Genomic DNA, 14630 nt, shown 5'->3' on the forward strand with positions numbered 1-14630 from the left:
AAGCCTTAGAGAATGATCCATATATATCTGTATGTATACTACAAGACTCAATTACTCTGTCTTGAACCCTTATTGCTTTTGTTGGTTGTTTTCCCCTTGATACACTTAATGTAGATTTTAAAATCTGACATATCTAGGGAATTGAGAATTCCTAGTGGCATTAACCTTTCTAGGCGTTGTTTAGAGATATGCCCTAAACGCCTATGCCACAACATAGATGAATTCTCATTTGTCATACCATGTTTCACACTTATACTATGCATCACAAAATTATTCGTATGAATTTCAATGTCCAATCTATATAGCTTGTCAATCAATGAACCCGTACCGCACAAGATAGAATTTCAAAAAATACTAAATTCTCCATTTCCAAATGAACAAGTGTATTTGGATTTATCCAAACACGAAATAGAAATTAAATTCTATTTAAAAGATGACACTACAAAAGTATTTTCCAAATTCAAAAGTACATTGTTCCCCAAACAAACTCTAATGACACCTATTTGTTGGATCGTGAAATTCGATAGAGGGGGGGGGGTGAGTATCGATTAAAACTTATCGTCGAGATACGCAGCGGAAAAGTAAACAAGGAAAAATAAAGAAGACAAAAACACCAAGATTTTTACTTGGTTCGGAGCCTAGGTTGACTCCTACTCCAAGGTCCGTAGTCGTTGACCACTTTCGGTAGGCAATCACTATCAATCCGTAAAATGATTACAATTTGAAAGTACAAGTATTGATAGAAATAAGAAAATACCGACAAACAGAAAAGTAAGATGAAAAGAAGCAGAGCTTTGTCGGAGTAGCCTCGCGGCGTCGTAGGAACATAGCACGGCAGAGCAAGTAGTGGAGCAGATCTTGAATTCTGAATTGATTATTGAAGCTCCCCTAACCCTCCTTTTATAGGACGGTCGGGGCGCCCGGATCCCTTCCAAGCGCCCTGGTGTGACGTAGCAGGTCCAACCAGCATGTTCCACGTGTCAACGACGCGAGGGGATAAAAATTGCCTTCAGGGCGCCGGGACCTGTTCCGGGCGCCCGGACCTCCGGGCGCCCGAATCCCCTCCGGACCACCTTTCTCCAGAAACCCTTCTCCTGCAAGACAAGGTTAGTCCGAGGTAAATATACCCTGCAACACAGATTGTTAGCACAGTTTTATAGATAAGCAAAAAAGAGTCTGATTCAATAAACAGAGTATGAGTTAGATTCCGTCTCTCCGAGACCGGAATCTAGTCAAGATCTCGACTTAGAGTTCCGAAATGGTTATAAGTCGGATCGACGTCTAATGTTCCCTTCCCGGGAACGCGTCCTCACAGTCACTCCCTTCCAGTGACTTACTTACCTGCCAGACGTCCGGTCAGTCCTTCGACCCATCTGGACTTCATGCCAGCTATCCGGTCAACCCGTCGACCTAGCTGGACTTCATGCCTAAGCGTCCGATCAGCCCGTCGACCCGCTTCGACTTCGTGCCAGCTATCCGGTCGGCCCGTCGACCTAGCTGGGCTTCATGCCAGGCATCCGGTCAGCCCGTCGACCTGTCTGGACTTCTCCTGCACACTTGGTCAGAGTGTTAGATCAACCACAAAACTAACTTAACCTAATTTGTCATTCATCAAAACTTGAGTTAGACCGTTAGTACTAACCGCACCAACAATCTCCTCCTTTTTTATGGAATGACAACCTGGTTAAATTAGTGTAAAATAAATGCAAGTAAAACAAGCAAGGTGATTTTTAAGGTTTTTAAAGTTTGTTTTAAATTTGGCATTTTGTTGCTAACTTAACCACCTATCCCTCCCCCTTTAGCATTCATCAAATAAAAACATAATCAACATTACAAAAGGAAACACGAGACAGAATTCATACAATGTAAAAAATTGCAAGAAATCATATCAAGTTGACTTGGGGGAGTTTAAAAATAAACAAATATGTTTTATTACTTAACCTTTGTAAAATAACTAAGTTTTTGAAAGATAGTTAATTTGTCAACATAACTTAGTAGTAAGTTTACAAATTAATTTTTAAAAGATAATTTTTGCAATATAAAAGCTAATTTTTCAAGTATAAGTTTGAAGTTAACCAAGTTTTTAAAATTTCAAACTTTCAAAACATAAGTTTAAACGTTCCAAAATTTAATTTTTCAAAATAAGTTTGAACTTGAAACATTTCTCAGACATAAGTTTTACAAAAGTAAAATTTTGAAACCATTTTGAAAGACTTAGTTTGTAAATTAAAGTTAAAAATTCAATTAGATTTTGAAAGATCAAATTTTCAAAATTGATTTTGTAAAATTTAGCTTTCAAATCACCTTTTCAAGATTAAGTAAAATCAGAATTTCAGAACTAGATTTTTAAATTCAATTTTCAAGAATAATTTTTTAAAAACTAAGTTAGATCCAATTTTTAAAAACTAAGTTAGACTCAGTTTTCAAGACTAAGTTTGAGAGAAAATAATTTTTTAAGATTTAAGTCTTAATTTAGTTTTTATAAGAGTTAATTTCAAATTAAGGGTTATCAAATTAGAATTGTAAAAAAATATTTTCAAAAATTAATTTCAAAATATTTTTAATAAAGGGAAAATAAATATGAAAATAATTAATCCTCCCTCTGCAACTGTCTAACCAATTAGGTACTTACTGACTATCAGAAGATAGCAGCTTTCACTTGATTAGTCAAGTTTAGTATATTGTAATCAGTTAGTGGTTGACTAAACTAAATAACTTAACTTGATCAATGTATGTTTTGTATTTAACGCCCAGACTTATGTCGATGCATTGAAATAAGCATCTTAAGTCCAGACAATTGACCTATGCATCTCACCCCTTTCTATGTTTGTCAATCACAAGCAAGGTAAGCCTAGGGTGTTGGTGAGATGCTCAAATACTAGCCCTATGGGTACATGTTTTCTAAGGAATTGAACTAGTCTAAGGCTAAAATTATTTTGAAATTCTAAAAATAGGAAGGTTTTGAAAAGAAGAAAAATAATTTTTTAACCTAGAATTTTAAAAAAATTATTTTTAAAAATAATTTTGAATATTGAAATTCCTAGTCTATTAAACAAGCAATAAAAGCCAATAAATTTATACGGAATGAAAATATAACTAGATCAAACAGTATCAAAAGATCAAGTACATGTCAAATAAGTAGAAATACAGTGTATCGGGATAGCAACAGTCTAGACTATCGGGATGATGAGGGAGGTGGACCCGAACCCAAGGAGCGTAATAACTCTAACAACTCAGCATGTCGGGTTCGGTCGTCCTGTCGAAGATCGGAGATCTCCTGCCGTATATCTCGTCGCAAGTCGGAGACCTCCTGTCGAACCTCCTGTCGTAAGTCGGAAACCTCTCGCCGTATATCCCGGTAGAAGTTGGAGGTCTCCTGCTGAAGACTCGTCATAACCCTCTCTAGTCCGGTCACTCGATCGGCTAGAGTGCAAGAAGCGGGACGTGGTGCTCGAGCTGGGGGCGGTGGTGGTGCAGGAGCGACCTCGTCAGGAAAAAGTGCAAGCATAAACTCATCCTGCTCGGCCTCCTCCTGTGCATCTGGCTGAGCATCTGGATCGAGCTGGTGCTGTGCCCCCCTCCGCCAGGACATGATACCCTCATCATCTATATGAACACCAGCTAGAGAAAAGTTCCTAGATCCTATGAGGTCAAACTCAGTCAAAAGACGGATATCACCTCTGGTGACATCAATGTCCATAGAGGCAAAATATGCTGTCAAAATATGACAGTATGACATATGAACTCGTCCACTAGTCGTGAATCCGGCCGAGTAGATAATGGTAGAAAAAATATGTAAACTGATGTCAATATCTAACCTATGACGCAAGGCATAGAGAAGAAAAGAGTGAAATGGACGCATCATCGCGATGTCGCGAGTGGTCAATAGTAGAATGCAAAAGACTAAGACCCTATAAAGGGCGTAGTCCTGGACTCGAAGGGAAACTGACCTAAACTGGGTCACAGTGGATACTCGCTCGCCCCTAAAAAAATATGAATAAGTCGTATCAAGAGTAATGTGCGAGTAAGGATCACCAAATGGTAAATCCCGAGGAGGATAGCACTGAAACGTGCAAGTGGATGGTCGTAACTCTAAGAAATCCTGGATGACAGTAGGAGATAGCGTGATATCCGTACCAGCTACCCTAATAGTATAGGTAAGGTCATCTACTTTTACTAGATTATTATAAAATTCATCACATAAACCTAGATTGACTGAACTAGTACAATACACAAGGTTTTGCAAATTATAATAGTTTATGACCTCTACGACTGGGATGCAAGAACGACTAAAAAACTGTCTATCTAGACATTTTGTCCTTATGGGCATATAAGTAGTAGACTCAAACCTAATTCTTAGTTCTTCAGTAAGAAACCTAGGGTCAATGCTAGCAGTAGAGGGCCCAGCACAAGATTTAGAACGTTTCCTAAATTATCAAACAAAATTATACTAAGTAAAGAAAACATACATGCAACACATTAAAATTTTAAACAAGAGAAAAGAACTTTTACGGAGGAGCCATTGCAAAATAAATTTAGAACTGACGACCTCGGTTGATTCGCAATAGCGTGTTAATCGTAAGAGAAAGACGAAGAAAAAAAAACATTAATTTATGCTCACTCTCGCGATAAAGCCTGGAAAGAGCCTCGACGAAAGTGACTAGATGGTGGTGCAAGAAGAGGGGGCGCCCCTGCCCCCTATTTATAAAGGGCTCCAGGCGCCCGGACACATTCTGGGTGCTCAGGGTTAAATTTAGGCGGGGTGCCCGGAGTCCCTTCCGGGCGCCCCGGAAGGGAATACCAGGAGCGGGCGCCCTTGGTTTCTGACCGCAGTTTTTTTTTAATAAAGAAAAATTTTAAGTTAATTTTTAAAATAATTTTTTAGTTTAAAAAATTAAGTTAATTTTTAAGTTTAAAAAATTTTAAGTTAATTTTTAAAATAAAAAAATTTAAGTTAATTTTTAAAATAAATTTAAGTTTTAAAATAAAATTTTAAAGTTAATTTTAAAATAGTTTTAAGTTTTAAAATAAATTTTTAAAATTAATTTTTTGAAATAGTTTTAAGTTTTTTTTAAAAAAAAAATTTAAAGTTGATCTTTAAAATAAAATTTTAAGTTTTAATTTTTTTTAAAATAATTCTAAGTTTTAAAATAAATTTTTAAAGTTAATTTTAAAATAGTTTTAAGTTTTTTAAAAATATTTTAAAGTTAATTTTAAAAATAATTTTAAGTTTAAAAATAAATTTTTAAAGTTAATTTTTAAAATAAATTTAAGTTTTAAAATAAATTTTTAAAGTTAATTTTTAAAATAGATTTAAGTTTTTTTTTAAAAAAAATTAAAGTTAATCTTTAATATAAATTTTTTAGTTTTAAATTCTTTTTTTTTAAAAAAAAATAATTTAATTTAATTTAATTTTAAATTAATTCAAAATTTAATTTTAATTTTAAATTAATTTGAAATTAAATTTTAATTTCAGTTTAATTTAATTTAATTTTAATTTTAAATTAATTTGAAATTTAATTTTAATTTTCATTTAATTTAATTTAATTTTAATTTTCATTTAATTTAATTTTAATTTTAATTTTAATTTTAAATTAATTCAAAATTTAATTTTAATTTTACTTTTAAATTAATTCAAAATTTAATTTTCATTTAATTTAATTTAATTTTAATTTTAAATTAATTCAAAATTTAATTTTCATTTTCATTTAATTTAATTTAATTTTAATTTTATTTTAAACCTTAGTCATCTCACCCGATCTAAATTATCAATCAGGGAATCCTATAATTTTGTTAGATGAATTTTGATTCAATTATAGGGTTTGGTTTAACTTTGTGTTAGATTAAGGTTTAGCTTTGGGCGCAACAAATAGGTATTCTCTAGATAAACTTCTGGGCTCTGGTGAGTCACCTGGACATCATTACAGTAACCATGCTTTCGAGGTTTTCAAATAGTCCTATCCACTGAACTTAATACAAAACCTTAGTCTTACTAGTTAGAATCCATAAGGGGTAGCTTCGGCTAGTTCCACTTAGGCAAATGCACCAGGTTGAAGCCATATCTTTCTAGACATGCATAGACTAAGCTTCCCTAACGTACTATCATCCAAAACTTCACCAGTACCATAGGTCAAATTAAACTTTTGTCCCTTTTTATTCTAGTCCTAATTACCCTGCTGGGTAGGTTTGTTAGGGTTACCCTGTCGAATATGCTAGTTTTGGAGGTGTCAGCTACTCTGGAGCCTCCCCCTAAATTATTGGCCTTTTAATTTAATTTTTAGTTCTAGGTTTATGTCTATTTCTTTTATAATTATAATTTACTTGGTGATAGTCTAAGTTTTCGTGAATTTTAAAATATTTAGATTTTGAATTTTTTTGTTTAGGTTTGTATTTTGGTTTTTGATTTGGTTTATTCGAATATATATAATATATTTCTTCTTTAGGTATGTAGTATTGGTTAAGTGCTACTTGCGTGATCAGACACGCTTTCGGAACCCAAGCTTTACGTGTTGGTTTGTATTGGGTTATTAATGATTTAAAAATTTTATTTGAGTTTAACTTATATCGAAGTCCGGTTTTGTTATAACATGTTTTTTGATTATTTAGAAATAAGTCTAAGTTTTTAGATCTTGTTGTAAATTTTTCTAATATTTCTTTCAAATTTTTAATTTCTATTTTTAATGATAGATTTTCCTCCTCAAGTATTAGATCTTGAGTTGGATTTGAGTTTTTGATTTGTTCCTTGAGGTCTTGATTCTCCTCAAGGAGTAATTTGTTTTCATTTTCTATTTTAACTAATTTATTATTTAAACATGAAATAATTTTAAAAAATTTCCTATTTAAATTAAAATATACCTCTTCGGGACCTTCGGAAACGAGTACGGACTCGTAGCTCGATTCAGGTTCGGACCCGTCTTCCGATTCGTCCTCCGATTCTTCTTCATAGGCCATCAGCGCGAGATAACTCCGGTTCTTCTGATCTTCGGCTTCCGATTCTTCCGAAGACGAGTCGTCCCACGTCGTTTTGAGCGTCTTCTTTTTGATAGGCTTCGTTTTGTCGGTCTTCGATCTCGGGCACTCGTTCTTGTAGTGACCCTTCTTGTTGCATTCGAAGTACGTCACGTTCCTCGGTTCCGTTAGCGAACTGATTTTTTGTAGATCCTTCTTGCTGAAATTCTTCTTTCTCCTGGTGAACATCTTCCTTACCAGGTTCACCAGGTACTCTTCGTCTTCGGAATCCTGGTCAGATTCGTCTTCGGGTTCAGGCTTGTTCTTCTTCTCCTTGGAGGAACCTGCAAGCAAAGCAATACCTTTCTCGGATCTAGCATTAGTTTGTTCGTGTAGTTCTAATTCACAAAATAGTTCGTCCAATTTTAGTTTTGACAAATTTTTAGAAATTTTGTAGGCATCCACGATGGATGCCCACAAAGAATTACGCGGAAAAGCATTTAGGGCGTACCTTATCAGATCCCTGTTTTCCATCTGGTGCCCGATTGCGTGGAGCCCGTTGAGGATATCCTTGATCCTCGTGTGGAGCTAACTCGCTGTTTTTCCTTCCTGCATTTTTATAATAAAAATTCTATTTAATAGCAAGTCACGTTTTGTTACCTTAGCATCGCTGGCTCTTTCGTGCAGCTCGATCAATTTGTCTCATAGCTCTTTCGCATTCTGATGTGGTCCGACCCGGTTCAGCTCTTCCCTTGTTAGTCCGTAGTGTAGCGTGTTAATCGCCTTATTCTCCGTCGATGCCTTCTTCCTCATGTCCGGAGTCCATTATTCCGGGTCTAGTGGATTCCCGGAGTTGTCGACTGGTGCTCGGTAGGCCTTTGTGACGCTGAACCATTGATCGTAGTCTGTCTTCAGGTAGACTTCCATTCTTTTCTTTCAGTACAAGAAGTCATTCCCGTTGAATAGGGGAGGGCGTACTGTGCTGAAGCCTTCCAATTGAGACATGATGACCTGCACACACAATTAAACCGAAAAAAGAGATCCGAAGACTTCGTCTTGAATTAGCAGTGCGGAAAGAAAAAATAATAATAATAAAGAGATCTAAATTGGTGTTGCACAAATTTAGATTAATTGCAACGAAATTTTTTTTCCAAAAAGGTAATAATACCAGTTTGGAATTTTTGCGAAAAACTGAAAGCCGAAAATAAAAAAAATAAAAGAAACGTTTCACCCTCTGTCTGATTGGTGGTTGCACCAAATCAGAGCGGTACCTGCTCTGAGTACCGCTCTGATGTCACTTGTTGGATCGTGAAATTCGATAGAGGGGGGGTGAATATCGATTAAAACTTATCGTCGAGATACGCAGCGGAAAAGTAAACAAGGAAAAATAAAGAAGACAAAGACACCAAGATTTTTACTTGGTTCGGAACCTAGGACGACTTCTACTCAAAGGCCCGTAGTCATTGACCACTTTCGGTGGGCAACCACTATCAATCCGTAAAATGATTACAATTTGAAAGTACAAGTATTGATAGAAATAAGAAAATACCGACAAACAGAAAAGTAAGACGAAAAGAAGCAGAGCTTTGTCGGAGTAGCCCCGTGGTGTCACAAGAACGTAGCACAGCAGAGCAAGCAGTGGAGCAAATCTTGAATTCTGAATTGATTATTGAAGCTCCCCCCTAACCCTCCTTTTATAGGACGGTCGGGGCGCCCGGATCCCTTCCGGGCGCCCTGGTGTGACGTAGCAGGTCCAACCAGCATGCTCCACGTGTCAACGACGCAAGGGGATAAAAATTACCTTCCGGGCGCCCGGACCACCTTTCTCCAGAAACCCTTCTCCTGCAAGACAAGGTTAGTCCGAGGTAAATATACCCTGCAACACAGATTGTTAGCACAGTTTTATAGATAAACAAAAAAGAGTATGATTCAATAAACAGAGTATGAATTAGATTCCGTCTCTCCGAGACCGAAATCTAGTCAAGATTTCGACTTAGAGTTCCGAAATGGTTCTAAGTCGGATCGACGCCTAATGTTTCCTTCTCGGGAACGCGTCCTCACAGTCACTCCCCTCCAGTGACTTACCTTACTTACCTACCAGACGTCCGGTCAGTCCTTCGACCCGTCTGGACTTCGTGCCAGCTATCCGGTCAGCCCGTCGACCTAGCTGGACTTCGTGCCTAAGCGTCCGGTCAGCCCGTCGACCCGCTTCGACTTCGTGCCAGCTATCCGGTCGGCCCGTCGACCTAGCTGGGCTTCGTGCCAGGCATCCGGTCAGTCCGTCGACCTGTCTGGACTTCTCCTGCACACTTGGTCAGAGTGTTAGATCAATCACAAAATTAACTTAACCTAATTTATCATTCATCAAAACTTGAGTTAGACCGTTAGTGCAAACCGCACCAACACTTTTGCCTTCTTGCCCGTTCCGATATAGATGAATCTTTCGGCATCAATTGGCATTCGGCTTGTGAGGCAACCCTACATAGTTACATTTATGTGAACAGTTGCACCAATATCTATCCACCAAGTGTTATTAGGTACAGTAGCTAGGCTGATTTATGAACTAACAAATTTGAGAAGTATACCTTTCTTAGCACGACAGTTGGCGTATCTAGGACAATCCTTCTTCAGATAGCCTTTCTTTTTACAAAAGAAACAAGTTGGATTTGAATCTTGTTGCTTTTGCATTTTTGTCCTGAAGCCCCAGTCACTGCAAGTTGTTTACCCTTGCTTTTAACATTACCCTTCTTCTTGTTCTTGTTCGAATATTGAGATGAGGATGCATAGTGAGCACTTTGAGATGTATCACCTCTTAATCTTTCCTCTTCTTGTACACTCTGAGCTATGAGCTCATTTAGTGTCCATTTCTCCTTTTAAGTATTATAACTAATTTTAAAAAGAGTTAACTGTGTAGGCAGAGAGATCAAGATGAGGTTCACAAGGACACTTTCAGACATGTCTAACTTTAGTGCCTTAAGTCTTGTAACCAGGTTAGACATCTCCATGATGTATTCCTTAATGTTATCCTTTCCTGTGTACTACCGTATGGACACTAACTTCGTGAGAAGTATAGTAGTCTCGACCTTTTCGTTTGAGGCGAATCGGTCCGTTAATTCCTTAAGGAAAGTTTTAGCATCCTCATTCTCAGTTATCGAACTCCATAGTGATTCTGGTATTGACATTCTCATGATCATCAAACTCATGCGATTAGATCGCCCCCACTTTTCAAAGTTCACCTTTTAATTCACAGTCGAATCATCAGTTAAAAGTGTAGGGCAATCATGTCTAAAGGCATAGTTTAGATCCATGCAGCCCAATAAAATCGTAATATGCTTTTTCTATTGTCCAAAGTTTGTGCCAGTAAGCACGGGAATGTTGTTCAAATTAGCAGACATTGAGAGTACTACATAAACAAAGCAAAGAATATAGCTCAATTTAACAAACAAGGCATGTATCTTATGCAATAACAAAATGCAACAAATAAAACATGCAAACTATATGGGCATACATAGAGATATCTAGTGCAACATTATATTAAGTCTTTGGACTAATTGTAATTTGCTATTGGTACTTTCTAAATAACTCTTGATCACCTTCATCTGCCACATAACTCGCCTTTCTTTGAGTCGACGCATTACGCGCATGATACTTTATTCATGAGCTTCCTTTAGTTAGCTTATGTTTTCTAGCATCACTCATAATGCTTCCAATCGGCCACACAGTGTTCCTTGCTTTGGGCCGACACACCATGTGTATGATCAAGAAGTTGAACTTAATTTGTGAGCTTCCTTAAACATATATTCGGCATAAGAATGATTTTCCTTTAGACCAAATACCCTTAACATGGATATACATCCCTCTACATTAATACTCCTAGCCTCTCCAATAGTTCTCGCTTTGGCGATAATATAGATTCGATTAGGTAGCAAAAGCGAAGAAGAATCCAAGAAGAAATTGCTGAAAATTAAGCTAAATTCAGTTATCAATTGATTGGTATTGGATATCAATTAATTGACGCCCTTTTAATCGATCAAGAATGGATGTGAATCGATTCGCACGTGTCAATCGATTGAACATACATGAATCGATTCACTGATCGATCCAGAAAGCTTCTGTTCATTTGTTCATCCACATCAATCGATCTACTAATCAATTGACCAATGCCAATCGATTAGTTGATCGATTCAGAAACCTTATGTGGATAGTCCAGCGAACTCCAATTGATTGGTTGATCGATTAGTGAGCCCCAATCGATTAGTCAATTGATCTAGAAGCTCTATGTTGAATTCTTATGATTTTCAACCGATTAGCTGATCGATTGGTAAACCCCAATCGATTAGTTGATCGATTCAAAAGCTTTCTATTTATTTTTGATGATTTCAATCAATTACCTGATCGATTGGTGACCCCAATCAATCGATCTAGAGGCTTTCTGTTTGATTTTTGCAACCTTCAATCGATTGACTGATCAATTGGTAACCCCAATTGATCAGCCGATCGATCCAGAAGCTTTCCTTTGAATTCTTGTCGGGATAGGTAGTCTGAATCGATTATTTCCTCATGCTAATCAATTGGTAAGCACGAATTGATCAACGGATCAATTCAAGACGATTCTGTTCGTGAATCCGCGACTCTCAATCAATTGGGAACCTTCCCAATCAATTGATATCAGAAAACACTCATTTCTAAAATGCGATTTTTCTGCCCTAAAATCGCGCCGCCAATCTTGTCCTTCTTAGATAATGCAAAAAAAACTCGATTCAAAGGTTAAATCCTAATCTATCCATACTACATTCAACGAATATACATCAATTTCACTCATCCAATTGGAATCAAAAAATATAAAAAATATAAAAAAAAAAATCTGATGTATTGTGCCAAAACATTGAAAAATAATCCTTACGTCTTAAAAATTGATAATAAGTCAATCATAAGCTCTGATACCAATTGTAAGAGTTGCAATACATCATATACAAACTAAATGATGTATCTACAACATGATCTAGCTTCTATCAATCTCTAAAGCACAATAGAAAATGAGACAATAGCTTATGAATCGTTGACTTGAATCCATTGCTATGTTATGACCTCTTACTTGTCGCCATAGTATCCTGCAAGAGCAGCGGATGTCTTCCACAAGAGTGAGCCGGCGAACACGTTCCTTCTCAATGGGGGAGAAGAAGATAGAAGAGGAGAGCAACGTTCAGCATGGCCTAATAAACCTTATCTCTTCCCTTTTATACCTAGCCCAACCTATGGGGACTATCCACCATAAAAGCCCATATCTCATTAACAGTCCATCAATGTTAATAAATCGGGTTTTTAGATCTACACATTAAATCTACATCCATTTAATCCAAACCCTCTTTATATGCTTGAAACATTAGATCACTTAATTGGGTTTAATTATTTTAATGATAATTAGTTTTGTATGTGTGTGTTAATCAAGTATAAGCCCAATTTTAAGGAGATTAAGTCCACTCATATACACTCAATTGAATCTAGTCCACCCATGTGGACTGAATCCTACCGAACTTACTTTGTATTCATGATCTCAACAAACTTTGTTCATGATTAGAGATCTTCTAAATTGGATAAGACGACGCAATGTGATGCAAATAGATTGAGCAAACAATTAGTCTCAGCACTGCTTTAGAGTTTCCTTCAAATGAGGGGATTATTCGCAGCTTGTCAGAAAGATTACACACTAACTTTCAGAAATGTTATTGTTCGTCGGTACAATTGCACAACATTGGATTAGGTCAATGAAGATAATTTGAAACTCACAATAAGATCATGTTGTCCACTGTAATTAGTCCCCTCGGGGCAATGCGGTTGTTGAGACATGAAGTGTTACCATATAAGATTTTGAGGTCGAAACTCGGTATGTTAAAGCATGTCCTCCTCATGCCTTGGCCACTTACACTAATGGCTAATAATTATCCGTGATTTACCTTCTTCGTGTTGGTCTAGGGACAGATTAATGGGAACGTTGGGAGCGAACGAATCGTCTTTTACCCCATGTTATCCACTGTAAATATCCTGGATAAAAAAAGAGCATGGTTGAACTCATAAAACAAAATCAGCATCAATCATACACGGTCAAAATGAGAGTATCTCTCAAGTTCGTCAGATAGATTGCAAACATAAACTTTCAGAAATGGTATAGCTTTTAGAAATGACTTCTTGATGTCGAAAACTACACCGTTGCGATGTTCATTATTAGCAACACTAGCAACAGTTCTAGAACTGGAACGGATATTGTTACTAAAAGCTCGACGATACCAATATGAAGTTATGTGAGGAGCACCATCCTCTGATCTCTGAGAAGAGGGAAAGCTCCAGAGTTGAAGCAAGAGGACGATGACAACATCACTATATTTTACAATTGAAGGATTTGCATACGTGATGTTACAGGGATGCAGGTATAAATTTTTAATGTTTAGTTTTTCAAACATTTTGGCAGTTTAGAACTCTGGAAAGAACACAAGTTTGATAATGAGATTTCAAGCAGTTGTGAAATGTTCTATGATACATTTGTTGACAAATTTATAATGGCAGGCAAGAGCTATTATAGGCATGACAAAGGAGATGGAGGTGGAAAACAACAACAACAATAACAAAAACAATACCTTCAAACGTTTGCAAGTTCCTTATGGGATCAAACACAACGGCATCATCATCATCGATGGCAATGGTGATGGTCGTGTTGCTGAACCAACACAGGCCACCAGATAAAATTGATCTTCAGCAAAGATTCCAAATTTGCCTAATCGTCACCGAAAGTAGTCTTCTTTCCAGCAAAATGGTGAATTTATCAAAACTGCTGGGCACAGATGCATGAGATTATCCAAAGTGATTATACTTGTTCACACACATGTACTAGGTGTCACAGAACTTTGCTGCCTGAATGGTGTACCACCGCAACCACGGCCCCTGCTGTAAAGTCAGGTCCGCTGCCACGGTCACCCCTTCACCACATTTGGCACCTTCTGTTCCTCCAAATCTCCCGCCGCTTCTACCTCCACCATCCCTGCCACCACTCCAGCCACCATCACAATTATCAGCTCTCAGCTTCACCTCATCCACAGTTAATGTGTATCCTCCAAGATCAAAACCATTGAGCTCATACGCCTTGTTGAAACTTTCCTGATCCTTGAAGCCCATGTATGCAATCCTGACACAAAACATGAAAGTATAAAGAAAATTAAAGAGAGTTTCGTAACTCAAATATATGTATGCCAGTCGGAACCAGATTGGATTAAAAGGAACAGACCCTTCAGGAGCTCCAGTTTCATAATGCTGGGAATGGAGATTTGAGTAATCTCTCCGCATGAGCCAAAATGCTCCTCAAGAGAGCTCCTGATCTGTACAAGTGACGAGCATCATTGTTGAACAACATTTGAGAGGAGAATACAAGATGCATTGAAATACAACAATATACCTGATCCTCTTCAAGTGATCTATCGAAGCCTTTCACAAATATGGTTTGACTTTAACCTTTGCTGCCCTTTCGGTAGTCATCCTTATTACAAAAGAAAAAGAATAGATGTGCATCCTTTGAAATATTACAAAAAAACATGCTTTAGATGAACGTATTTGAAAATGTTCTTTTTTAATGATGTGCAAATATGACGACACTAAAAAAATTCATTCAAATTAGAATGTCTTTCCCCTTACGG

At 37.0% G+C, this 14630-nt stretch overlaps 1 protein-coding gene across 1 annotated transcript; it reads right to left on the bottom strand.

Annotated features, from left to right (window-relative positions):
* Positions 1-13430: 13430 nt before the first annotated feature.
* On the bottom strand, positions 13431-14320 carry LOC121997485 (nucleolin 1-like). The gene is made up of 2 exons (XM_042551925.1): positions 14225-14320; positions 13431-14125 (listed from the first exon to the last, which is right to left on the bottom strand). The coding sequence occupies exons 1-2, from the start codon at positions 14281-14283 to the stop codon at positions 13831-13833; spliced, it is 354 nt and encodes a 117-aa protein (XP_042407859.1). The 5' UTR covers positions 14284-14320; the 3' UTR covers positions 13431-13830.
* Between the last annotated feature and the right edge of the window lie 310 nt (positions 14321-14630).

Source organism: Zingiber officinale, chromosome 6A (genome assembly GCF_018446385.1).
Source record: "Zingiber officinale cultivar Zhangliang chromosome 6A, Zo_v1.1, whole genome shotgun sequence".
Taxonomy (NCBI): Eukaryota; Viridiplantae; Streptophyta; class Magnoliopsida; order Zingiberales; family Zingiberaceae; genus Zingiber; species Zingiber officinale.